General features: G+C 44.2%; 1 protein-coding gene and 1 long non-coding RNA gene across 2 annotated transcripts in view; both read left to right on the top strand.

The window, feature by feature from the left end:
* Positions 1–18112: 18112 nt before the first annotated feature.
* The window catches only part of LOC116735119 (interferon-induced very large GTPase 1-like), a 35401-nt gene continuing 26153 nt past the window's right edge, over positions 18113–27360 (top strand). The window contains exon 1 of the mRNA XM_032586743.1: positions 18113–18179. Coding sequence (XP_032442634.1) covers positions 18113–18179 — 67 coding nt within the window. The remainder of the gene's footprint in view (positions 18180–27360) is intronic.
* LOC116735121 (uncharacterized) lies at positions 23834–24247 on the top strand. Its single transcript, XR_004342334.1, has 3 exons — positions 23834–23897; positions 23976–24007; positions 24096–24247. It is a non-coding gene; the product is annotated as an uncharacterized LOC116735121 (long non-coding RNA).

Raw genomic sequence — 27360 nt, 5'->3', positions numbered from 1 at the left:
AGAATGAGCAGCCGACGGTCCCGGAAGAAGAAGGACCGATGAAACCAGCTAAGATTCGACCGCTGAACTCCCCTGGGAGGGAACCCCTTCGACAACAACAGTATGAGGACCTCAGCGACTCGGAGGACGAAGAGGAGCAGCCGGAGATCGAGCATCCTGGAGAAGAAGAAGAGGAAAGTGATCACGGCAGTGTCTTCTCCGACCCGAAGCAACCACCGACAGAGCACAAGACACTCCGAACAGGACAGCACCGGGGTAAGAAGAAAGAAATGGAAACCTTTGACATCGAGAAATCTTCTGAAAGGCTGGCGAGAGACGTGACCTGGGGTCCAGTACAGGCTAAGGACGGACGGAGTACGTATGTACCCGAGGTCGGCCAAACCGAGTACCAGATCCCGGCAGGATGGGCCAGCAGATTGGGAGACCGGGTGCAGCTCGAGGTGGAAGCGACAATCGGAGAATGGGCTAACATCCTGATGACACCATCCTGCTCCACCCTGACAGCACACTATTCCCTGACTACCAACTTCAGGAACGCATACATTGGAATTATGTATGATGTGATGCTGCGACGTCTGAAGAAAGCCGCCTACAAGTACTCCAGGGAAACTCAACAGCAGCTGGACGAAGTGTCGGCTGATGAAGAGGAACCTCGGGCGACGTCTTCGGGGCCAGGGCCGCAGATCCCGGCGAGACAACCAGAGGTGTCAGCTCAGCCACCTGCCACTAATACAGGACAGGATGCTTACGCCGAATTGAAGAATCTAAGGCTGGTGATTAGGAGTAAAAACGCAGACGAAAACAATGAAGAGTATTTGAAAGATGTTTGGCCAACCGTGCTGTCTACCACCAACCATGAGGGAGCCAAAAAGTTGTGGCTGACCAGCGTGACCTCGGACCCGATGGTGGGAACAGATTCAGCACAGAGCAACTATGAAAGGCTGGTGTTGGAGGACATGGATGATGAAGAGTCCCAGGTGAAGAGGGCCAGAGGACGGCTGGACAGGGGAAGCCGGTTGGAACCGCTTTGGCACACACTTAAGCAGACCGTTTCTCCTGCGAGATATGTGAAAGTGCTGCGTGAAGTGACAAAGGGACGCAGGGGAGAGATCGTGTTCGTGAAGTTGCCAGTAAGAAGCACGACAGTCGCTCAGATGGATGTAGCAGTGCAAGGGTTCGACCTGGAACAACAGTACTACGAGGACAAAAGGAAGAAGGAGGCTAGCCAACCGGCAAAGCCACCTGGAAGGGTTAACATCAGACAACCATCTAACTTCCAGGGTAGACCGTTCCAGCAAGGAGCACCGCCATCCAACTTCCAGAGCAGACCGTTCCAGCAAGGAGCACCGCCATCCAACTTCCAGAGCAGACCGTTTCAACAAGGAGCACCGCCATCCAACTTCCGGAACCGGCCGTTCCAGCAGAAACCACCGGGACCACAAGGGAAACCGACCAACCCTCCGGCTTCATCAAACCAGCCAGGAAAAGGTCAGTTCCTGACAGATGAGGAGTATAGGAAATTGAGCCCAGAAGAAAGGACGGCCCTCCGTGAGTCCCGTAAAGCCGGGGCCGGAGGGTCACCAAAGTAATGGCATCCAGGTCGCGGGTCATTCTAGAAAATGCCTACTGGGAGGGGGACGAAATCTACGCTAAAGTGGAGGGAGTACCCTACCTGGTGGACACAGGAGCGGAGGTGTCTATGACCCGCAAAGACCTAAAAACAGCAGGACACCTGAAGGTTCAGTTTGCTAATGGAAAAGTAGAAGAAATGCCGTATGGGACCTGGAAAGGAGTAGTGTGGGTGAAAGGTCCCTACAATCTCCTCACAGTAAAAGACTTAGACGAGCTCAGTAAAAAGAAAGGCACACATCGCCGACTGGAGCGAAGGCTGACAAGCTTGAAAGCAAGGTTGGTGAAAGTCGGCCCGACCCAAGCAGGATCAGAAAAGCAAGACTGGTACAAACCAGTTGACATACCAGCGGTGACAGAACAAAAACTTGAAGAGAGTGACTTCTCCCCGGCTGGGAAAGAGAAGCTGCGTGAGATCATCGTTACGGCGCAGGTGGCACGGTTCAAGAACGATTGTGGAGATTTGGGCCCAAAGTTTGTTCATCACATCGAAGGTGGGGTTCATCCACCTGTTCGGCAGTACCCGTTGAACCCAGGAGCAGTCAAGGAGATGGACAAGATCGTGAAGGAACTGGGTGCCCTAGAGATCATCAGAGAAGAACTCAACCCGATCACCAACAGCCCCATTCAGGCGGTGAAGAAACCTGAATCGGCTGGAGGGGGTTGGAGGCCAGTCATTAACTTCAAGGCCCTGAATCGGAGAACAATAGCAAACCGAGCCAGTCTAATCAATCCACAAGGAGCGCTGAAAACTCTTCGAGTCAAGAAGTTCAAGTCTTGCATCGATCTAGCTAATGGATTTTTCTCCCTACGCCTCGCCAGACAATCGCAAGGTAAAACTGCATTCACCCACAAAGGCAAAAGCTATGTGTGGCAAAGGTTACCCCAGGGCTACAAGAACTCCCCAAATGTGTTCCAGTCAGCAGTGATGGAAGTACTGGGGGACGTAGGTGCTACTGTGTACATTGATGATGTTTTTATTGCTGATGACACAGAAGAAGAACACCTAGAGAGGCTACGAACAGTGGTTGAAAATCTCACCAAGGCAGGTCTGAAACTAAACCTCAAGAAATGTCAATTTGGACAGTTCCAGGTGAACTATCTGGGTTTCCAAGTCACGTCGGACCTGGGACTCTCGGATGGGTACAGAGAAAAGCTGACGAACATTCAACCACCTCAGTCAGAAAATGACTTACAGAAAATATTGGGACTGTGCAACTACGTCAGAGACCATGTGCCCAACTATCAGAAATATGCCAAACCCTTGTACCACTGCCTGAGGAAAAGTGAGGACGATGAGAAAGACGGAAAAAGACCCTGGGTTTGGACAGCAGCCAATCAACAGAACCTAGAGGAACTGAGAAGGGCCATTCAAGCAGCTGTGAGACTGGAGCCAAGAAGTTTATCAGAAAGACTCGTGGCAGAGATCAGCTGCGAGAATGACGATGCCATGATCAAAGTGAGTAACGAAAATGGAGGCTTGGTTACCCTGTGGAGTTACACCCTAACTTCTGTTGAGAAGAAATACCCGCAGGAAGAGAAAGAGCTAGCGGTGTTAGCTCGATATTGGGGTGTGCTGAAAGATTTAGCACAAGGACAACCAGTTAAAGTCATCACACACAGCCAAGTTCACAAGTACTTAAGAAAAGGGACTGTGGAAAGTACTAAAGCAACTAATACACGGTGGGGAAGATGGGAGGACATCTTGCTGGACCCGGAGCTTGAAATTGGGCCAGCACAACCCACCAGTAAGAAACGAACACAAGAGACACCTGAGAAGCCAGGACAACCGGAATGGACAATCTACACCGATGGATCCAGAAAGGGGTCCGACCAGTCGGCATACTGGGGATTTATTCTGAAGCAGGATGGCAAAGAGAAATGCCGTCAGAAAGGAAAGGCCCCCGGTAGTGCTCAAGCCGGAGAAGTAACGGCAGTACTGGAAGGATTGCTGGAGCTGGTAAAAAGGAAAATCAAAAGTGCCAGGTTAGTAACTGATAGTTACTACTGTGCTCAGGCCCTTAGAGAGGACTTGGCCATTTGGGAAGAAAATGGTTTCGAGACAGCAAAGGGCAAACCAGTGGCACACAAAGACTTGTGGAAAAAGATTGCTGAGCTAAAACTGCAGTTGGAAATAGATGTTGAGCATCAAAGAGCACACACGCATGAGGGAGCTCATTGGCGTGGGAATGATGAAGTGGACTGTTATGTCCAACAAAGAAAGATCGTCTTTGTCGGTACCGAGAAGTGGGACAGAACTCCCAAAGGACGGGAGGTCCCAGAAGAGTACGTGGTCGAGGTCGTGCGGAGCGTGCATGAGGCCCTTGGACATGCAGGCGTGCGACCTACACGTAAGGAACTGGAGGAGCAAGATCTTTGGATCCCAGTGAAACAAGTCCAACGCGTGCTAAGGGACTGTGAAGTGTGTGGTCAATATAACGCAGGTCGCCGAGGGCAGCGGATGGATGGGTTGTCCATCAAAAGCACAGTCCCCTGGGGCTCGGTCTGCATGGATGTTGCAGGTCCCATGGGGATAACAGGAAGGAGAGGTGAAAAGTACCTCTTAGTGCTGGTGGATTCTATGTCGGGGTTTGTAACTACAAAAGCAGCCAGGAAAGCAAACGGCAATAGTGTTGTCGGCATGCTGGAACAAGTATGCAGTGCCCTGGGAATCCCGAAAGAGCTGCGCACGGACAATGGGACTCATTTCCGTAATTCACAGGTTGACCAGTGGTGTCAGAAGTATGGAGTGATGCGAGTTTACTCGCCACCCTACACCCCACAAGCCAACGGAGTGGTGGAACGAGCCATTGGGTTAGTAAAAAGCTGGATAGCTAAAAATGCTAACACCAACAGTTGGAGCACCCAAGCGGTGGAAATAGGGCAGGCCCTGAACGACAGAAGCAGAGCCGAAAGACCCGCCCCTGCGATGGAACTCAACCAACGGCCGTTCACCACGAAGGAAGTGGGGCGGGGCTCCAGCGACAAAAAGGAGAAGCTGACGCCCAGAGTGCCATTCCGAGAGGGACAGCGCGTGTGGGTCAAAGCAAGAGAACAACCTGTACATGCAGCAGTAAAACCCAAGTTTGAGACAACTGACATCGTCAAGAAAGTACTGGATAGGAACACAGTATTGCTGGAAAGAAAAGGGATCCAAGGAGTTGAGCAGCTCAAGCCAGTTCCTGACTAAAGTGAAACAGAAGCCGGTGAAATGGCCAGTGAATCATGTACCATTCCACCCTATCTCGGACTGGCCACCGTGAAAGGGGTGGTTGTAATTAGAAGAACACCTTCAGGGATTTGGGCAGGACGAGCCCTGAAGAAATTGGATTGGGCTAAAAATGGAGTCCTGTCGGAGGAGAGAGAGATGCTGGTTTGGGGGAAAGCTAAAAGCGGCTGTCCGGTTTGTTTAACGGACCACCATCTCCCCATTATCTGGGAAGGACCAGGCCGTGAGAAGCCAAGGCACCAGGGGGCTACCGCAGAGATGCTACAACATCTTCGCGTCTCCCCGGTCACGGTATTGAACAATACAATCTGTGGGAACTGCCGAGTGGGTTACCTGCCCCGGCTTAAGTTGGAAACCCAATGGGGGTGGCTCAAGAAAGAACCAAGAACTTGTTATTGCACGTGGGATGGAAATGAGCTACACCACTGTCCTGTGTGCGAGGAACAGCTGAGGAGCGGAGAGGTAACACTGACAGGCGAAGCTGAAGGGTGGCAAGTGACAAGGTTCTACAGTTCACTGCGATATTACAGAACCTATGGGCGAGTGCAATCGAACTATGGGAGCCCCATACCGATAATATTACCAGGACCTTCCGCTCCTCCGAACACTCCAGAAGAACTGGACCCATGGGTGTGGAGGAGGGAAGAAGGACCGCATGATGTCCTGTGGGATTCTGTTCAAGCCGCCTGGCCGTATGACGCTGCTAGAGCTTCCCTGTCGTTTCCACCATTGAATGCCAACCACTCTCCTGTGGTCTTCCGGGTACATCGGCCTCATGCATACCAACCATCAGCTGAGGAGCTAAGTGCACTCCCAGATGACGCCCGAGAGCAAGCCGTTAACGGTGGGTGGACAGGCCCCTGGGAACTGACCACCTGGGCACATCTAATTTTGGAGGTCATCAATGACTGCACAATACCAATAGTAGATCTGCCGGATGTACCAAGGGAAGATGGGGTGCGCAGCTCAGATATGTATTACTACACCACTGAGGTGGACGGATGGGGCAGCAATGCGGTAAGACCAAAGGAAAAGTCTTGCCTCTACTGGGTGACAGCGGAATCCCAGTTTCGGGATGGAGTTTTGCAACACCCGGGAGGCGTGGCTCACAGGGCGGGTACGCCCTCTGATCCTAGCACCTCCTGTCACGTCCAGCTGTCAGTGCGCATGATCACCGTCCCCTATAAAGGGATCTACTCAGTCGGAGCAGCCATCAAAGTGGTACCAGACGAGCAGCCCTACGCCACCGTGTCCAGCACGGAGCCGGAGCCTCCCAAGAAGAAACCCAAAACTCACGCCTGGCAGAAGCTCGCCTCAGCATTTCCATGGAGAAAGACAAACCAAGACTGATGGACGCACCGGAAGGAGGAAAACGAGTCGTCAAGTCTGCAGGTCAGCAAAAAACCAAAAAGCGAAAGGGGAGACAGTGTTTTGTGACTAAATTGTTCAAAGTGGGGGTTGGAGTCTCATCGGGACTATCAGACAGAGGCCCGTTTTTAAGACTCCCTACCACCTCCATTCTACTAGATATGCCAAGAGAAGATTTCACTGTTTCCAATCCGCTCACCGAGGCCTATTTTCTCAAGTTTCTCATATATCTCCGACCCACCAGTTTCCAAAACGTAAAACAAGTAGGGGAAAGTGAAGAATACACGACGCCCCCTTCCACAAAGCCACATTTATTTATCCCTACCGCACCGCCTGCTTGGCAGGGAAGAGGATCCGACAACACGGTTAATTTTGCATCAATCTCACCTATGTGTCCAAGATCTTTACCATGGACTTTTAATACAGTGTATTTCAGGGTACAGGGGATCGAGCTACGGATCAGGTGGGGTCCCCATTATCTCGAACCACTGCAAGGACTGTATTGTGAAATCACACTTAACAACATGGTCATTTGGACCACTTCACCAAGCATGGCGAAAACCATAATAAAGAGGGAAATGAATCCAGAATGTTATATATTTAATAACACCAAGCTTCCATTGAAATTGGAAATAGACAGGGTCTACCCCAATCCACCACACCAAAGGATTTATACTCCGTCATCCTGGGGGTACCGCACTAGGCTAACTCTGCATGGACAATCATTGTACACCTACATCTCAGTGCCTGCCCCAATAGGGTACAAACACGAATCCTGGTATGACCAGGCGCTGAAAAATGGCACCGCCCAAGGCCCGTTTCCTCGGCCGGACTACTGGAGGGTGTTCCACTGGAAGTGGGTGTGGAGGGGGTTGGAGCCTGATTTACCCTACCCCTCTCCCATATTTACAGCCCTGCAGCAGAGAAGGGCCACCAGACGGGTTGGAAAGAACCCTGCCAACCAGGGCCACATCAAGGCTTTGAGGAAAATCTGTGCAAGGCCTGATACATCGGACCCCAGAGAAGCACTAGTCTGGCCAGGATGGATGCTATCGGCATGAGGCGCCGGCCTACAGACCCGGAGTTGCTGGATGTTACATCGGAATCAGACAGCTCTACTGACACTGACGACGACTTGGAAACCTCTAACGAACCTTTGCTACGGAAAACGACTACGATAACCGGAAAATCCCTATGCCTGAAAGGGCTGCTAACGCTTCTTGCCCTGCTGTTTGCTGCTGCTGTTCTTGCTACTATCTTCTACTTCATCGGAGTTGGACCGTGGTATCTTACGCATACAAGAGTCACCTATGGACATTCCAAGTACGCTAACTTCAATTGTTGGAATACAAGCACCACGGCTATTTTTGTGCCATGGGACAACGAGACTTCTGTCCAGAATCGAACCAACCTATTCAGCAAGGACAACGGGAAAAAGTACGTGGAACGCCGAGCTTTCGGATTGAACGACTCCACTCTGGACGACCTTCTGAATCGCACCTGGGAGATCTACAACTACGACTTCCTCGACACCGGAGTGCTCTGCTGGTTACGGGTTCTGCAACACAAAGAACGTCGGACCGTCAGATGCAACTGGATTCATCCGGATCGAGGTATGCCAGAATGGCATTGCAACATGGCTTGTCGATCGCTGCTATTGTTGCCAAGTCAAGGGTACTGGGATACCGAAGTAGTATACCCAGCCCCACACAGGTCCTCAGGCTGTCGAGCCTGGCTTCCCCGAGAGGAGTTTTGGGGAGATTTTCACCTGAATTGCAGGGTGGATGACATCATCCCAACAGCACCAACGGGGAACTGGACCTTACGAAATGCCTCCCGAGGTAATCTTCCAGTCGATGCAACGAATTCGCCTACACCAGCCAATATGACTAACATGACGGCTTTCCTGATCAGACAAGGACCTAGACGGTTTATATATCAAGCCGACCAACAGCACTGTTATAGACACCACTTTAGTTGGTTAAATCCTTGCCTCTGGAACAAGTTTGTGAAATGTGCAGGACAGAATTATATAGTATCAGCCATAGAAGAGTACTGGGCTGATTTTTGGCACTCTACACGTCCACTCCGTACAGAAATTGAACCCTGGCTGAACAACACGTTCCCGTGGACATACATAGCCAAAGACCAAACGTTCTTTATGGGAGATTTCCCAGAGGGGACAGTGCGCTCTCTTACTGGGTTAGATGAGCTACACATTGCCAATTTGCGTACACAACTCCTTCCAACTCCCGATGACCTTCTAAACGCTCCCAAAGACGACTTTGCTAAAATTGACAAGTGTGTCGCCAAAAGAATTTTTGAGAGCCTGAATGACACCTGTTGGAAGAAAACCCTCTCATCGCCACGGTGCGACCTCTGGCAGGTCGGCAACGCTTTGCACTCTACCTGGAGGTATAACTGCCCTGATCCTGATAAAGCTCCTACGGCTAAATGGGCCCTACGAGCCTGGTACGAGGATTACTACCGGAAATGGGACTATGAATGGTGGGGACTCCAACAACATGAGTTTGAAGCCTGGGTAACACCATGCCTTACAGAATCAACAAACTATTGGGTACAGTACCAGTACATCGCTACGGTCTACTCTAAGGACCGTATGATTTGGCCTGGGATTTTTTGGAGACCGGCCAGTTACGTCAGCCCAAGACCTTGGCGCATGACTTGTAAAAACAACACCAGAAATGTCCTTGAATGTGTAATAGGTTTGGCCAGACGACCCTGCGGAGAACTCCGAGGTTGGGAAAGTTACTGCACGGACCATTATGCAGACGAGTATGACACTCACTCTTCTGAGGTTACTTGGCGAAAGTTCAATGGAACATGGCGAAGGGCAATAGTGAGCGGAGGGACGTGCACCGATGCGATCCTAGGATATCATCTCCAAAAGCGCAAGAACATCCTTGGCCTTCCCGTTCCGTTCATCCCAAATCCCCTTATAGCCATCGCCGAAGGACATGCTTTCCGAAAAAGTCTGTGTGATGGCAGCATCGACTCAGGGTTCGAATGGGTAGGACCTAACCTGTTGTATTCCAATCTCACCTGCTCCACCACTACGGAGAATTGGCAGCAATGTGGAGAAGGCTCTGATATCCATGACTGTTACTGGTATGAGACTATGGGGGCAACATTGGTGGCCGCTATTTCTGAGGTTGCGGAAGAAGTTGCTCATGTGGTGGAAGAAGGCCTCAACATTGTTGAACAATGGTTGATGAGTGCTTTGAGTCTGCTGTGGCCATACCTCTTGGGCCTCCTGGGCGTCGCTGTGGCGTTGATCATCGGTAAAATCGTCCTGGAGGCGTGGCTAAAAGCACTGTGTCGTTGTAAAAAGAGGAACTACCAGCCCCTCCCCCCGAAGGAGGAGCCTACTCCTGCATAAGAGAGAGCTGCCGTGTGCCTGCGAGCCATCCAACCTTCACCGCAGCTGCCGAGAAGACCTGATCCAGAGCAACCATCATCGGACATCATGGAAACCAACTCTTCAACTAACTCTTCAACCAACTCGTCGAATCCCAACTCACTTTTTGCACCGATTCAAGTGAGTACCCTTGAGCATTTAGGGATTGCCCTGGCCTGGGTAGTCTTCTGCCACACCGGTCCTTGGCCTAAGGGACATCCTATGAGGATCTTCGTCGCGCTACAAGGATATGCCAAGCTGATCCTCCGTCCCATCGTTCTCCACAAATGGGGGTTGGCTTCATCCCTTTTCGCTTGTTACCTGATGGGCCGTACCCGCATTAATTGGCGCAGGGGTGTTGTGGTCTGCCTATGGCTCATCACCGATACCACAGCCCTGATATTGGAATTGGTCCTTGGGGGCATACAAGCCACACGAACCGCCCCATTTAAGATCCTCACAGCTGTTCTAGAGGGGCTTTTCGCAGTATCCATCCTCGTCTACTTAGCGCGCCAGGCCTTGTCTATCAAGGGTCGGGGACGGCAAATTTGGATGCAAAAGTGGATAATTCTGGCTCTTTGGGCAACGGTTTGGGGGATCCTGGTGGTCCTCTACTGGCTCCGTGAGACCTCGGACCTAGCCATTGTTGTATGGCTGATGACCTACGCGGCAATATTCCATGATTCAGCTCATGTCTATGATCGAGGTGAACCAGCTCCAGATCATGACATTCCGGCTCCTGTGATTAATTCACCTTGGCTCGCAAAACAAGCCGGCACACGGGCTTAAACCAGCCTACTCTCTCAGCTTTCGCTTTCGCATTTTCGTCGTTGTAAGTAAGTGTAGTTAATCAATAACCACTGATCATGAAGTTACCTGGGTTACTGTTTCTCCTCAGGCATCAACCTGCTGTGTGGGGTGTGGAGTCACTGCAGAATCTTATGGATTCATATGGGTGGCATCGTCCGCCCGCTGGTGTCACAAATGTGTGAGCAGCCATTTTAGTAATGTAACGGCAATCCTCTGCGCCACAGGGCTGGAGGATTTGCCCTACATAGCGGATTCCACATCTAGATCCCTGGAACGGGTGCACAAAATCGTGTGGACCTCTGCGTTTGGCCTAGACGACGACGACTTCACCGCATCTCCGTTGTATACGGGACTACGGCTGCCCGTGATTCATAAGTTATGGGAACACCAACTTACTCGGCAATGCCTCCCAACTTTACACCTGTTGGATGGACGACTTGTGGCGGTGGGCGACTACCTTCCGCCTACACGTCCCGTGTCTCCAGATTTGTTTATCGACGTCGGATGCCAAGCCAGCAGTGCGACTAACGAGAGAGGTACCCAAACTGAGAACCTCAGTTCATCTCCCCAAGCATGCCAGACTGAGGACATCCTTTCCCCTTCATCTCCATCACCAAGTGATATGGATTTCCAGGATCTGCTGGCAGAATTGGACGGCTACTGCAACAACCCATCAACGCTGCCAGACTTCAGCCTGGACTTGCCTTCGCCTCTGCAGCCTCCACTGGAACGTTCCACCCTTCCCGTCTCAGGTGAATCTACACTTGACAACGATTTGGGCGCAGAACCCTGGCTTTCTCCGCCATCCAATCTGTCGGAGTATGAGGTTGTGGATTCCTGGACACCTTCATCGTCTCCAGTTACCTGCTATGAGCGGGACATCCTCACTACCGATTGTGGTGATGGACTTGATCTCTTTTGACTTTGGACTTTGTGGTTTCTGCGAAGCACCGTCCGATCTCAAGGAGGGGGTGTCAAGAAAACTGGCATAGGGTGTGAGATCTTTCCGGGTGCATGCAGAAAAGGTGCATAGAGGCCTGAGAGAAAATAAGTAATCTTGTAGTTTGATTAAAAGCTAATTAAATTGAATATGGATGAATAGTAAAATGAATACAAGTAATCACAATAACCTTCTGAAATGCATTTTCTGAAATGTGATCTGTAATGATTTCTGTAATGATTTAACTATGGAAAGATTATGGTTGATGAATTATGATAAGTGAGAGATGTGATTGATTATTAACTGAGGATCAAACTTGTGATAACGTGAAGTTGTAATCATTTGAAATTAATTCAAACAGGTTTAACAACAGATTGAATGTGTTTAATGAGTTATAATAAATAATAGTGAGATATAGAAAAAGAGAGGAATACAGCACAGTCCTGAAACAGGAAATGTCGCAAGCAGTTCTGAACAGATGGCCAGAGCGCACAGGATGGTTGGTGCGTTGAGTTTGGCTGAGGCAACGGAAAATGAGGAAGTACAAGAACTTCCCCTACGGTCAGCAAGAACAGGTTGGGCAATGTAGGGACTTTTTCATGAGAGACAGCAGATGGAAGCAAGTCACGTAGACCAAGCCTCTCCATACACACACATGGTGGAGAGATGCATAAAAAGGGGCTGAAAAGAGGAACCAGCCGTTCCCAGTCCGTCGGCGCAGAAGAGGAGACAACTTGCAAGAGCAGATTGAGCTACGGACCACACTTCAGAACCACGGAGGAGCTCAGACTTCACACCGCCAAGAAAGGACTGGGTCCCATCGCCCCATCTCTGGTTCTTCATTCGACCGTTGGTCTCGTCTCAACCCAGCAACTTTAAAACTCTGCAACAAGACTTGGAGGAAGGACAAAGCTCCCCCAGGGATGAGGAACTGGGTTTTGCAAAAGGATTCAGACCCGTTCTACTTTATTCCCTTCCTAAAGAGGGTTTTCCTACACAAGGCAAAGACCTCAACCAAGGATGCTAGAAATTCCTGTTGCCAAAGATCCACCATCGTCTGGGTATGAGTTGAATCTGCTCATTGAAATTCCATTTCAGAACATGCGACTTAGCTCTTAGGGAAAGGAGACAGAGTAGTATGATTGTACATGTAAATTTTATTACACTGTTTTTGATCTACATACGATTGATTATTGATTTGTACGTCGCATATCCCTGCTTAAGCTTGCTTAATAAATTTATACTATAAAATTCTAATAAGGTTGGTGGACATTGGAATTAATAGAGTCATTTAATCTTTGTCCAGTTCTTTTAATTAAGGTAAAACTAATGTACATGATTCCAGTAAATAGGAGGCTTCATAATTTCCTTTGGTGAGAGTAAATAATGACCCTGGGACTTACGTCTAAGTCACTAAACATAATCTAGCCGGTTCCAAGTGCAAGTTATGATTTAGAAAGTGGGCTACCGTTAACAGAAGTGGTTATTGGAATTATGCAGCTGCGAGGGCTACTCAGCTGATTGTTTCTTAACTGTAAAGGGTCATAACTTCTGGATTGGAGGTAGTTAGAGCTAGACGAATCACTTTCGCCACCAGTTTAAATAGATTATCTCTTATAGAGTACTTTTAGGGTAATACCCAGGTCTCAGAGATTTTCCGGACCTGTTAGACGGAGAACTGGTCAGTAGGCAGCCCTGTGAAGTTGTGAGGAGTGGGCGGGGCTGACTATTGCAGGATAACCTTCAACACTTTACATGATTCCACCACCCAGGGGTCTTTCAGCTGCACAGAAAAAGCTCCAATTTAATTTAAAATTTGTTTTTAACTTTTTATTTTAATAAACAAAAAAACATGCAGTTGCAAAACTCCAATCATGTTTTGGCCGTACTATATGCATTGGCCTTTAGAAGTTTTATTTTTCTCTTTGGTGTTTTCCCAGCTAATCAATCCATTAAAATAAATGGTCTGGGGTTCTGTGGTGGCAAAGGGGCAAAGCATGACCCACATATGGAGGCCTTAGACCTCGTGGTGTTAGTCCCAGGTTCGATTCCCTGCCTGGTGACGTTTGCCGCATGTCTTCCCCCTCTCTCATTGCCCTCTTTCATGTTGAACTACTTTCAAATAAAAGCCATTAGAGCCAACTAAACCTAAAATAAATAAATGGTCTGAACTTATTTGATGTTTTTCTCAAAGCACTTTACAGTAGAGCAACATTCACTCATTCACACTCACATGTAAATCAATAGGCGGTTTATCTACTGAAGCCAATTTGAGAGCAAAATCTATAATTTACAGAAAAACTTGTGAGAGGGGTGAAAAGAAAACTGGATGAAGTAATTCAGCAAAAATAATGCTAGAAAAATGCTTGACAAGAAGAAGACAGAGTTTGAAAAATCTACTCCAGAAGAGCAAAGAGTTTGCTCACCAGTTAAAATGCCTTACAGGCAATGAAGACAAACTAAAAGCAGTTCAGTGACATTTGGAGTAATTTGGTTAAGGAATTGTTAGAGCGGAAATACTATTTATGGAGCTGTTTTTGCTAAAGACTTTCGGCAATCCCTTTCATGTCAGCCTGACCTGATCCCCTCCTTTTCCTGGAGTAAGAAGTTGAATTGGACCAAATATGAATTGGAAAGGTTGCTGTTTGGACAGATAAGAACAACACCCTTGTTATTTGGCACGCCTAAAATGGAGCAAATGTTGAGGTCAAGAGGTTTCAACTTATTCCAGGAAGTCCAATACACATCCAGTGTAAAATGGAGCCAGAATTGCTACACAAATGAAGGGCAGTAACGCCATTGGTTGAAGCTTCCCAATACACACCAGTAGAGCTGGGACTCTATAAAAAACTGATGTCAGAAGCAGAAGTCGAGAGATTTTGGATTTCTGTAACGATGTAAATGTGACGTTTTGGTTCTGCAGATGTGCATTAAATCTCTTCCCGTTTTTGGCTATGAACAGAAAGAATTTGAGTCCTGTGTATTTCTTTATTTTATATATATATATATATATATATAGTACAGACCAAACGTTTGGACACACCTTCTAATTCAGTGGGTTTTCTTTATTTTCATGACTATTTATAAGGCAAGAAATCCCACTTATTAACCTGACAGGGCAGGTTGACCTATGAAGTGAAAACCATTTCAGGTGACGACCTCTTGAAGCTCATCAAGAAAATGCAGAGTGTGTGCAAAGCAGTAATCACAGCAAAAGGTTGCTACTTTGAAGAAACTAGAATATAAGGGGTATTTTCTGTTGTTGTACACTTTATTGTCTAGTGCATATTTCCACATGTGTTATTCATAGTTTTGATGCCTTCAGTGTGAATCTACAATGTCAATAGTCATGAAAATAAAGGAAACTCATTGAATTAAAAGGTGTGTCCAAACTTTTGGTCTGTACTGTACATCTTAATAGAGGTGGTGTTTGATGCCTCCTTATTAAAAAAAGGTTTCATTTAACAGGATATGTACTACTAATGTAATAAAAATACATTAATGTAATCCAATTTTCAATTTCAGTTTTCAGCCAATCTTCTGGTAGGCTTATGAATGAGTTGAGTTGACCTCCATCTTTAGTTATACTTTAAAAAAAAGGTGTCCCAAATATTTTAACAGGATTTAAAAAATAATAAACATGTAACTTAGAAATAACTTGGTTAGACTGAAAAGCTTGTCCTGACGCCTGATGGGTAATTATTAGTATTTGGATCATAAGGAAATAAGATAATCCAGTCTAGAAGCTTTCTACAACCCTTGTGGGAAGAATAATCATGACTAAGTAATAAAAGTTATCTTGAAAATTTTTTATTATGGGATTGAACCAGTATGTGCTGGCTGAAGACAAATACCAAGGTATCAATATCAATAGGTTAAAGGGCAACACACACATTGTCTTCTATCTATCTCAGCACCAACCATTCCTGACTCTGCCTCGAGTCTCTCGACTTGACAGACAGATTCAAGATGGCGACGTGTGGAGAACGTCTCCAGCAGACAACGGCTGCGGCGCGTTGACTCGCTCTGACTCTCTGGCCTCCTTCACCGCTGACACCAGCTCTCTGACAGAGACACCCGTTCAGACCCCGACAGCGAGTTCCCCCAACCCGTCACAGTGCAGCGTGTCTTTTAGGTCCAAAGTGAACGGGAGAGTTATCTCTACCTGGAGGGAGCGTAAGGAGGACCGGGGGTCTGTGAGGACGCCTGATGTCACTTCCTGTTCTTCTCACAAGGAGGAATCGGCCATCGAGGCAGAACGGTTCCAGAGGGCGGCGGATGTCCTCGCTAGACATTACGGTGGAGGATCCTTCACCAGAGGAACGAGGACGAGCCAAAAAACAGCACATGGTTTATCTGAGGAGGAGGAAGAGATCAAAGTTTAGACATTAAGAATAATAACTGTCTAGAAATCTGGTTGTCTCTTCACCTTAACATTCATTATTAGTCTTTAACTTTTGCCCATCTGGTTTCTTTCACTGTAGTTGTGATATATCAGCTAAAACTATGAAAGTACAACGGTCAGAAAACACTTTTGATTTGAAGTGTTTGCAAGTGGTTGGAAAAACTTGATCAATATGTTTATGTTCATACTGATATGTACACTTTATAAATAACTTTTGTACATTTATCCGATGATAACAACCAAACTTTGTTTTAGCTTCTTGTAAAATGTATATTTAGGAAATTTGGACATTCTACTCTTCCATGATTTAATTCACAGATTTAACAAACTAATTTGTGAACAGAGTTGTTGTTTATTGTAATATTTTATTGGTTTACCATTGAATAAATTAAAACGTATTTCTCTACTCAGCTTGAAATCACTGATATTAGGTCAGCTTTGTTGAGATGATGTCTGAAGTAAAGAACACTCCCATGACAATACACATCCCATACACATCTGTTTGTATAGTAAGATGATACGTACAAGAAATACATATATGAAATATTGTGCTTACACTGTAAAAAATTAATTTTTACAGCATCTGTAAAAAGTTAATATTAACAGTGTCTGACAACCTTAACCTTAAGTGAAACTTAAGGTTTAGTTTCACTTAAACTAAGGTTTCATTTAAGGTTAAGATTTAATTTGTAAAAATAAAAATGATCATTTTGCATTTCAAGGTAACTTTTTTATGTTTTCATGGTGCTTACTTGTCAGTTTCTCATGATAAAACACAAATCTTCACTTCAGGTTTTTTTCCTCAAATTGATGACAGCAATAGACAGGAGGAGGAGTTTGTTAGGGGACGATGCATTAAAAACAATAATCCAGACGATTTCTGGCTAAACAGAAACAGAGACACATTCTGCTGTGGTCTGTGGTCCAGACGTCGTGCCAAGTGAGTAACAAGGAAACCAGGTAAGTGGAGATTTTGAAAGTTTTCACAATGATGTAAATCAGATCTTGTCTTAAAATATTATTTTTACAAAAATGTTTTACTAATTTGTCCAACAGTTAAAAAAGAATGCAAGAGTGAACATTTAAGAATGTATTTCTCCTCTACCACATGTAATTTATATCCTTTTGGAATTATAACATGCAAAAACAAAACCAGATTTTATTCTTCGCCACATCCTAACAGATAATGTACTGACCTAGCAGACATCCTTGTTGTACTGAATAAACCCCACAGCACAAAAAACGAAATTAGTTTTAACCTGCCATGTACAAGGTAAAAATTTATGGATCTTTTTCAATGTTTAAGTAATACTTTTAATAATTATAACTGTTATTTAACCAGATAAAAAAACTATAATAACTATAAAGAGATCTATAATCTCTTTTTCAAGAGGAACATGGCAAGATAGCAGGAATGTTTCCAGTACCTTGTTGAGTCTATGTCACAAAGGATTAAGGCAGTTCTGAAGGCAAAAGGGAGTCCAACCCGGTACTAGCACGGTGTACCTAATAAAATGGCCGATGTGGGCATATGATGGCTGATAACAGTATGTGGAACCTATAGATTTTTATTTTAGGAAGTACTATGTCATATAACTATGTTTACAGCTAGGTGATTGATTAATATATGGATTTTTTTATAGTCATGAATGGCCATGACACTCAACACTTAGAGAACAATGACAAAAAGATTCAAGATGGGATTGAAAATATGTCAGCAAGCAATGCAGGTAAGACTTCTGGGATCATAAATGCTTTGATTTCATAAATATTTTAGTTGTTTATTCCTACAAAGGCTTCTATAACAAATTCTGAAATTAAACTGTAGTTATGTTTTATTTTTCAGTGAATCCTGAACTCACACTTATATTAATTGGAAACAAAAATTCCATTGAGATTGGATCAAAAACCATCTTACTGGACCATGACCAGGAGATACATGAGAAAGAGTTTTCATCAAGACTGTATGACCTATCGGGTCGTCAGATCTCTGTAATTAACATGCTCGGGTTTCCAAGTATTGACACGTTTCCAGAGATTCCAGAAGATTGTGCCTTTATTCTGCTGGTATCAAATGACCAGCATGAAAACCAGTATACTTCTGGAATGCAGTGGTTAGAAAAAACACTGGGAAAGGAGCACAGGTCTTATGTGATGACAGTTGTGACTCATGATGACTCAGAAGAAATTTGTGAAAGTGAACTTCAAAACCTAAAGGCAAAGAGCAGTTTTTCTGAAAAAAGAAATCATACATGTACAAGAAGTATGACAGACATAAATGAGATAATAAGTCTTTTGCAAAAAATAGATGCCATGGTTTTTGAAAGTAGACGGATGACTGAAGGAAAAGAAACCAACCTTGATGAAACATTGAGAACAGGTAAGACTTTTAATCTGAGGACACCTAATAATTTTTTTTACTTGCAGTGCAAATTATTGTGATAGCCCTTGATCCTCTTACGAATATCTGTTTCATCCCCCAAGACCCTAATCTAGTTTACAATTTACATAGAATAGATTTAAATCTCATAGTATTTTGGTACTTTTGGTTTTAAAATAGCTATAGACAAGATTTATAAGGTTTGTCGTTGCTCAACCTTCTCTCTACTCTCTCACTCTCTACTTCCTCTTCTGAGAGGGGAGCTGTGCTACCAGCTCTCCGTCTAACGGGTGAATTGAGTTTCCTAAATCTGCTGGGATTTACCCTGTCCAGAACTGAAGTAAACTCTGTTTAAGCTGGCATTGAGAAAAAATTCGCCTGGTTTCTGACGACCTCCATCCAGGTGTCCCAACCTTCTTCCCCCTGTGAATTAGCCAGACTGAGCAGCCTACAGCCAACTAGTTTCACAGAGCACACCTGATAACGGCCGCTCCTTCTCTTTATTACCGTACAACTTGCTCTTGTTACTGAACCAGGTTGATTTTAGTGACTCAGGCGAGTTCCAAGGTTGTTTTATAGGTTGCTATAAAACAACAAAATGTTTTATAGCAACCTATAAAACATTTTCCAGCTCTTCCTCTCCAGAATCAAACATCAGAGCTATTTTACAACCATCAAAGAACTTTAAGGTGACTTATTAATTGAATGTCCACAACATCTTTTAGATTTTCTTTTTCAGCTGATTATGCTAGATATTTTATTAGAAAGGCATTTTTGCAAGGGTCAGTACAGCTTAATACAGTAGCAGAGAACTAAAAAGGGAGAGAGAGATGGATGGAGTTTGACGTTTCGAACCCCAGAACTGTCCTGATGATGAAGAAGGTGTTGCAGCAGGAGGAGGAAGTTGATCAATGAAGGCAGGGATCTCTGTAGGTCTGATGAGCTTCTTCTCTGCATGGATGGTGAGGTCACACAGGACTTGGGTGCTGGTAAGAAGGAAGGCACCAGTTCTTCTTCTTTGCCTTTATCTTCATCTTTGTCTTTGGGGTCTGAACCCAGCCGATGAGAGAAGTGCGATTCGAAGCCACAGGTTGTGGGCCTGACCGGTTGGTCTCCATGAGCAGGACAGTCTTCGGCTCTGTGACCCCGGCTCTTCTTCAGCTGCAGAGTTCTTTGTCCGTCTCGATCTTGGCTCGAAGCTGCCTGGAGGATCCAACCAAAGGTTCCTCTTTTGCACCCACCTTTTATAGGGTTTATCCACCTTTTTGGTGCGTTTGCATTGGCTAGCACTGATGTTGTGCTTGTTTCATTGGCTGTCTGCTCAGACAGATGATCTCATATCCATCACTGTCTTACAGACATTATGTCTTGATGTCTGTGCTAATGTCTCAGAATTGCCCAATGGTCCTCCTATGACCATGGCCTGCACAACCTTTTCTCTGAAAAGTTTACGTTATTCAACAATCTGTTTCTAAATAAGGTGTTGATCATCTCTGCTCTCCTGTTAGTTCCCCTTTTTCCCTTAACCTTTCACCTTTCACCTACCATCTACCTCCAACATATCAGTGGTTTAATTGCATTTACGCCTTTTTACACCATTTCAAGTTCAATGTCAAAATCACATTTATAACTTCTTTAGCTTCTCTGATTTAGCATTCATTTATAATTTTATAACCATAACTTATTAATTACTCTTATTATAATCTTAATATGAGTTATTACAGATGTTTTATGAAAAGAAACCAAGAATAACCCATGATTCTAATAATTTGACACCAAAGTTACAGTTACTTGTTTTTCTTGTAAGTGTTCCCACAAGTGTAAGTGTTATTATAAGTAAACCAATATTAATATAAGTATTTTACTTTGAATCTTATCCAATTACTCAAAATGTTTAGATTTCATTCTTTAAAACTTTCATGCTTTGAAATAAGGAATAGTCTGAACTATTCTTAAAAATCTGCAGGCTGGAAACTTACTTCCTCTTTTTCCAGGAAACCTGCTTTTCCTGTTTCATGACTCTCTCTCTCTGTCTGACTATGATTTCTTATGATTAGATAGAAAAAAGAAGTGGAATTAAAGCAAAGTTTGCAGGAGACAAAAACAACACACAACCAGATTTACTTTATTGATGTTTAAGTCTACTGTTGGGCCTAGATGTCACTTGTGTGATTAATTTTAAAGATAACTTTATGGGCCGTGCTGTGGTGGCGCAGGGGGTTAGCACGCCCCACATTTGGAGGCCTTAGTCCTCGACGCGGACGTCGCGGGTTCGACTCCCGGTCCCGAAGACCTTTACCGCATGTCTTCCCCCTCTCCTCACCCTTCTTCCTGTCTGCCTACTGTCAAAAAAATACGAGCCACTAGCACTGCAAAAACTCTTCGGAAAAAGAAAAAAAGATAACTTTATTTATTATTACTGTTCAACTAAAATCTCCAGCATGGGGAAGTGGGATGAGCTCGGGTTTTCTTGACAGATTTGTTTCATCTGCAGTAGTCATCTTCTTAATAAATCCATTGCTTGGTCACTTAAAATAAAACTATTTCTTATTTCAAAGGCTAACAGTACCTGTTCTGTGAAATGAGGTAGTGATACAAATTTATTATCTGTGGCTTAAATCTGCAATATGTAACGTTTACAAAAAAGATGTTTTGTCCATATTAAACTGTCACAATGTCATGACAGCATGATATGAGACAGATATTCTGTGAAAATATCGAGCTCTTCTACCTCCTCCCTGAGCTACCTTTGTGGTCTGAAGACATGCACCACTCCAAATCAAAAACAACCAATCAGAACCAAGAGGAAGGTCTCAGCACTGTCAATCAACCTCCTGTACTCTACAGTGTGCAAATGGTAGATAATGTCTGCCCCAAATTATTAATGTAAATTGCAAAAAGTTTTGACAGAGTTTTGACAGACATCTCTTGTGACATTAGGAAAACAGGAAGAACAATCAGAGTTTAGCACGTTGCTTATAGGTCAGAAGGATTATTTGAAACCAGTCAATATCTTTTGTCTGTAGGGATGATATCAAAAAGTCTGACATAACAACTCATGATTCACAGTGTCAAATGCCTTTGACATTTGAAATAAGTGCACTTCAGTAGCCCCTCCTTGGAAGGTCGACAAGCACCTGGAAGGGTTTGAGTCTCCCAGTCTCCTAGTATAGCATAGCTCCTCCATAGGAAGGCGGAACCCTCAAACCTGTTGGTGGACACCTTCGGTGAGGGATGCTGTCAGGCTGAAGAAGGAGACCTAGCAGGCCTTTTTTGCTTATGGGACCCCAGAAGCAGCTGATGGGTACTGGTAGTCCAAGTAGCATGTAGCCTGGGTGGTTGCTGAGGCAAGAACTCGGGCATGGGAGGAGTTTGGAGAGGCCACCGAGAAAGACTTCTGTACGGTTTCGAGACGATTCTGGTCCACCATCCGGTGTCTCAGGAGGGGGAGGCAGTACAGCACCAACACTGTTTATAGTGAGGAAGGTGTGCTGCTGACCTCAACTACGGACATTGTGGGTCCACAAAGGACATTCACATCAATCCCACCAACATGTCTTCCATTGATGAAGCGGAGCATGGGGACTTTGGATCGGGCTCTCCATTCTCTGATCACCAAGGCCATTAAAAAGCCCTTCAGTGACAATGCCCCGGGGGTGGATGAAATTTGCACTTAGTTCCTTAAGGCTCTGAATGTTGTAGGGTTGTGTTGGTTGATGCGACTCTACCATATTAAATAGACAGGGCAGTTCCCCTGGATTGGCAGACTGGGGTGGTGGTCCCCCTATTCAAAAGGGGGACTGCAGAGTGTGCTCCAATTATAGGGGGGTCACACTCTTAAGCCTCCATGGTAAGGTCTATTCAGGGGTCTTGGAGAGGAGGGTTTGTCGGATAGTCGAACCTTGGATTCAGGAAGAGCAGAGTGTTTTTGGTCCTGGTCGTGGAAAACTAGACCAGCTCTACAACCTCAGCAGGGTCCTGGATGGTGCATGAGAGTTCACCCAACCAGTCTACATGTGTTTTGTGGACTTGGAGAAGGCGTTCGACCGTGTCCTTCGGCCAGCCCTGTGGGGCTTCTAAGGTACTATGAGGTCCTTTGATAGGAGCTGTTAGGTCCCTATGACTGGTGCCAGAGTCTGGTCTGCAGTAAGTCGGGCTTGATTCCGGTGAGAGTTGGACTCCACCCAGACTGCCCTTGTTACCGATTCTGTTCATTACTTTTATGGACAGAATTTCTAGGCGCAGCCAAGGTCTTGAGGTGATTCATTTTGGTGACCTTAGGATTGCATCTCTGCTTTTTGCAGACAATGTGGTTCTATTGGCTTCATCAGGTCGTGATCTACAGCTTCCACTGGAGCGGTTCGCAGTCGAGTGTGAAGTGGCTGGAATGAGAATCAGTGCCTTCAAATCTGAGGCCATGGTCTTGAGCTGGAAAAGGAAGTAGTCTAGTCTCCCAGCAGATGTAGAAGGAGAAGTACTTTGCTTATAGGTTTGTTTAGGAACAGTGTGTCCCTACTGGTTTTGTGTTTTAAATTTATATTTAAAGTTTTAAATTGTTCAGGGTTAGGGGAAGATTTAGAAATCAACATTTGTACTGTGAAACTAAATACGACAGAGTGCTACTCCACTACCCTTTCTTGGAAAGAAAAGGGTAGACATTACAAAGGTCGTAGACATACGACCTGTACTTTGCACATGTTTCTACAGTATAGATTTAGAAAACCATGTATATGAAATAGTCAAAGTTAGTTTAGAACAAATTAGTGTTTGTTTCATCTTGTTTCATTTGTTATATGTATCAATAACTGTGTTTCTTCTCACTTAGCACAGACACTTCACACTTTTGTCTTTGGCTGCTGACACCATTGTCGTTTTGTTCAACTTGCTGCCAGTTTTTGAGTGTAATGTCCAAGTTTTCTCTTTATCATAACAAGGGAACAAATGCCTAACAATTTTTACCCAGTTGGTACTATCTCTGTTATCTCCACCATTAACACCATTGGAAGTGACAAAATTCAATTATATCAGGGTGCTCATGCTATTATACAAAGTTAGGTTAGTAAATGTGCAGCATAGTAATAAACATTTTTTAAAATCTTAAAACCCAGCCAGACCAATCATCAATAACTGTGACCAAAGAATTCCACCCACAAGACATTAGCTCATGGTAGCATACTGCTAAGATTATTAATATGAATATTGGTTATATTATCAATTTTATTTTGTAATTTTATCCACTGCTTTTTGTTTTCCTAAATAATTCTACAGGACAAAAAACGGAGAGTGAAAATAAATTAAAGGTATGTTGAAATTACTTTGTAATTACTGTTTGGATGTTTTGAAACTGTTTGCTGATTTAATATTTTCTATTTTATTTAAGTTCATGTTTGGGAAATAAACTCAGATCTTTTTCTTAAATATCCAAATTATTCTAATTTATATTATATCTAATGCAAATTAGAATTGTAAATATTTTAAAATAATAATAATAAAATGATAAACTGCTTTACTAGGGTGAATACAATGTCTGATTGAACATCTTTAGGTTGATCTGATAAGAATTTTTGTTTTGCCAGTTTGATCTTTACCATTTACAAGATTATTTCCAAACACTGACTGGTTAATATTTATTTAAGTACTATGCTTTCTTTGTTAAGGCAAGTTTTGACGGTGAAGACTCAGACATGAATGATGACAGCAGAGAACAAAGCAAGGAAGGTAAAACTAAGTGAATGACACCCCTAACTCTGTTTGCTATAAAGGTCGTGTAATGAGTCTCTTTCTTTTATCTCTCAGCAGGACAAAAGAAGAGTGAAACTGAGACTACAGTAATGTTTGATCATATTAGTAGTACATTTAAATTCCAATCACTAAAAGAAGGATTCGTACAGTAATAATTATACATCTTTGTAATAGGAACAAGATGATGGTAAAGGCTTAGAGATGAATGATGAAGATAGAGGGAAAAAGTCTGGAATCAACACTTGGGAACCAAGCCAGGAGAGCAAGATTTTACAACAACATTCATCCACACAACCTGTCACCATTTCTGGTATATCATCATTTGTTATGCACTTAAAATGTTTTGTCAAAAAAAAACAACAACATTTGACTAATCTGGAAAATAAATTGTTAGTAAATTATTAAATAAATTGCAGGTGCCCATCATATGAATTGGAACAAAGAAAAGGTCAGAAATCTTTATTTTTAATGGTTTATGCTTGCTGTTTTGTGCTTCCTGAAATTAATTTTAATCCTTGTATTCTTTCCAGCCATTATACAATTCTTCTGCAGAACAAGAACTAATGCTTCTAAAAAAGACTGAAATGCTGTTTGAAAGGCTTGAACTTACAAACAAATGGTCCCCAGCAGAATTTCTTAAGATAGGTCCACCCATCAAGCAGACCAATGAAGTTTCGGAGAAAGATCTAGTTTGTACTTTTCTTCAGAGGCTATGGACGCTAGACTATAGAGCCAGATACATCCCTGTGAGACAAATAACTTCAGATGTAAGCAATTCAAAGGCTGTTCTAGTGTCCAAAAACAAGAATACAGACAAAGGTGACTTTAGTGCTCTTTATAGCACTAACACAGAGTCAGATCAGTCAAAAGAGAATCATGTTCACCCAATGGATGTTCAAATGGCAGTATTTCACTGCTCAGACAGCTTCCTTAAACAGAAAATGATCACAAAGTTGTCACAGTGTCAGTATGCCTTACCACTGCTTGTTCCTGATCCTCACACAACAAATCTTGAGTGTCCTTTGTGGACGTTCAGACAAATAACAAAAATATGGAAAATAAGCACAAACAAAGAAAATGCAATCACTGTCACCATGAAAAGCATGCCAATCTACAAAGCTGAGATTCCCATGGTTTCATTTTTCAGACTGGGCTCCATGTCTTTGTCCAAATCTCAGCTGATGAATGCCTTGATCAACGACCGCCATGACACATTCTTCCACAGAAACTGTAAAGGCAGCACCAAATCTCGTCATTTGATGGATGGCGTGGCAGAGATTGCCTGGTACTGCCCTGCTGGAAAAGACAATGATTTCTTTACTGACTGCATTGCCTTCTGTAATCTTCATGGGGATTCTCTAGCAATTGGAAAACAGCGTGAAATCCTGACTGAAATGTCATCAGTCATTGTTGTTCTCATACCAGCTTTGGAAAAAAGCCAGGAAGGCAGTGCAGCTATTGAGACCCTGTACAAGTCTTCAAAGCCTCTAATTATCCTTACTGCTGACAATGATTGCAGTGCAGTTCAGATGGAACCACAAAAATACAAACTAGGGCTGAAAGAAAGAAGCCAGTCGGATGTTTCTGAAGAACTAAAAAAGATTATAAAAAGCCTTTTGTCTGAACCCCACACATCCTTCCGGCTGGAAACTATGGCCAAAGTCTCTGGGATCATAGTGGATGAAGATCAGAAAATCTGCCAGAATGGGAAATCTGCTGCAATGGAAATAGTTGAATTGATTGAAAAGATGGACGTTGCCAAAATCAAAGATAAATTTCTTCCCTGCCAAGGTCAACTTTGGTCCAACTGGTGCAAAATCAATAAAGAGCTGCATCATCTAAAGGGAGACATTGAGAAAGAAAAGGGCCAGAAGAGTCATCAGCTAATAAAACTACGAGAGAAACAGTGTGATGTGTCCGATAGTAAACTGATGAGGTTGTTCACTCAGAGCCTCCAGAGTTTGCCACCAAAAGAAAGAGAATATTTCCTGACATGGACTCAGATCCTTATAGATGCCCTCTCCACAGATGATCTCTCTTCAATTCTCCAAAACTATGATGAAACCTGGTCAGAAGTCTTGGTTTTGAAAAAGAAACATGACAAATCTACTCAATTAAAACACAAACAAACTGAGCTTGAACTGTTGTCAAAAAAGCTTCAATCAGCAACCTTTGGTCTGGAACACATCTTCAGAGAGATGGGACAGATCTATGAAGCCCATAAATCTTTGAAGAAACCATCGCTGGGCCAACAGCCTGACTGGACTAAATACCCTGAGCTGGCTGCAGATCTGATGATATCAGGACACCCGATGGAGCTGATGGATGGGGATGCAGGCCATGTGCCTTTAATATGGATCTCTAATCTTTTACAGGAAGTCATCAAGAAACTCGGTGACCAGAGAGTCTTTGTGCTGTCAGTTCTGGGTGTACAAAGTAGCGGAAAGTCAACAATGCTGAATGCCATGTTTGGCCTGCAGTTTGCAGTCAGTGCTGGGAGGTGCACCAAGGGTGCCTACATGCAACTGGTTAAGCTGTCAGAGGAAAACAAGGATGAATACCAGTTTGACTACATTCTAGTTGTAGACACTGAAGGACTGCGAGCTCTTGAGTTAGCAGGGAATGCTACCCTTCATCATGACAATGAACTTGCAACATTTGTTGTTGGTCTGGGAAACATGACACTGATCAACATCTTTGGTGAGAATCCAGCTGAGATGCAAGATGTCCTACAAATTGTTGTTCAGGCTTTCATGAGGATGAAGAAAGTCAAGCTTTCTCCAAGTTGTGTGTTTGTCCATCAGAATGTCACAGATATTACAGCAGCAGAGAAAAACATGGACGGAAAAAGACGGCTGCAAGAAAAACTGGACAAGATGGCTCAACTTGCTGCCAAAGAGGAAGTGTGTGATGTTGAGTGCTTCAGTGATGTCATCGCATTTGATGTGCAAAAAGATGTAAAATACTTTGCTCAGCTATGGGAGGGAAGTCCACCAATGGCTCCTCCAAATCCAGGTTATAGTGAGAGTGTCCAAGAACTGAAGTCCATCATCTTGTCTAAAGCCAAACAGTCTACTGGAATCACTCTGTCACATTTCAGCACCAAAATTCAGGACCTGTGGAACGCCTTGATGAATGAACACTTTGTTTTTAGTTTCAAAAATACCCAGGAAATTTCAGTTTATAGAAAACTGGAGGTCCAATATGGGAACTGGACTTGGGCCCTGAGAAGTGAGATGCTGAACATTGAAAACCAACTTTATCCCAGAATTGAAAAAGGCCAACTGGACAAAGTTGAGCTGAGTTATCTTACCGAAGAAATGAGCAAAAAATACAAAGAAATAACAAAAGCTATTGTGGATTACTTTGAAGATGACAAAGACAAAGAGATGTTGGTTCAATGGCGGGGTCGATTTGAGAACAAAATCAATGAGTTTCA

Source organism: Xiphophorus hellerii, chromosome 16 (assembly GCF_003331165.1).
Source record: "Xiphophorus hellerii strain 12219 chromosome 16, Xiphophorus_hellerii-4.1, whole genome shotgun sequence".
Classification (NCBI taxonomy): domain Eukaryota; kingdom Metazoa; phylum Chordata; class Actinopteri; order Cyprinodontiformes; family Poeciliidae; genus Xiphophorus; species Xiphophorus hellerii.
Note: the sequence above shows the minus strand (reverse complement) of the source record. Positions and strands in the feature narration are given on the sequence as shown.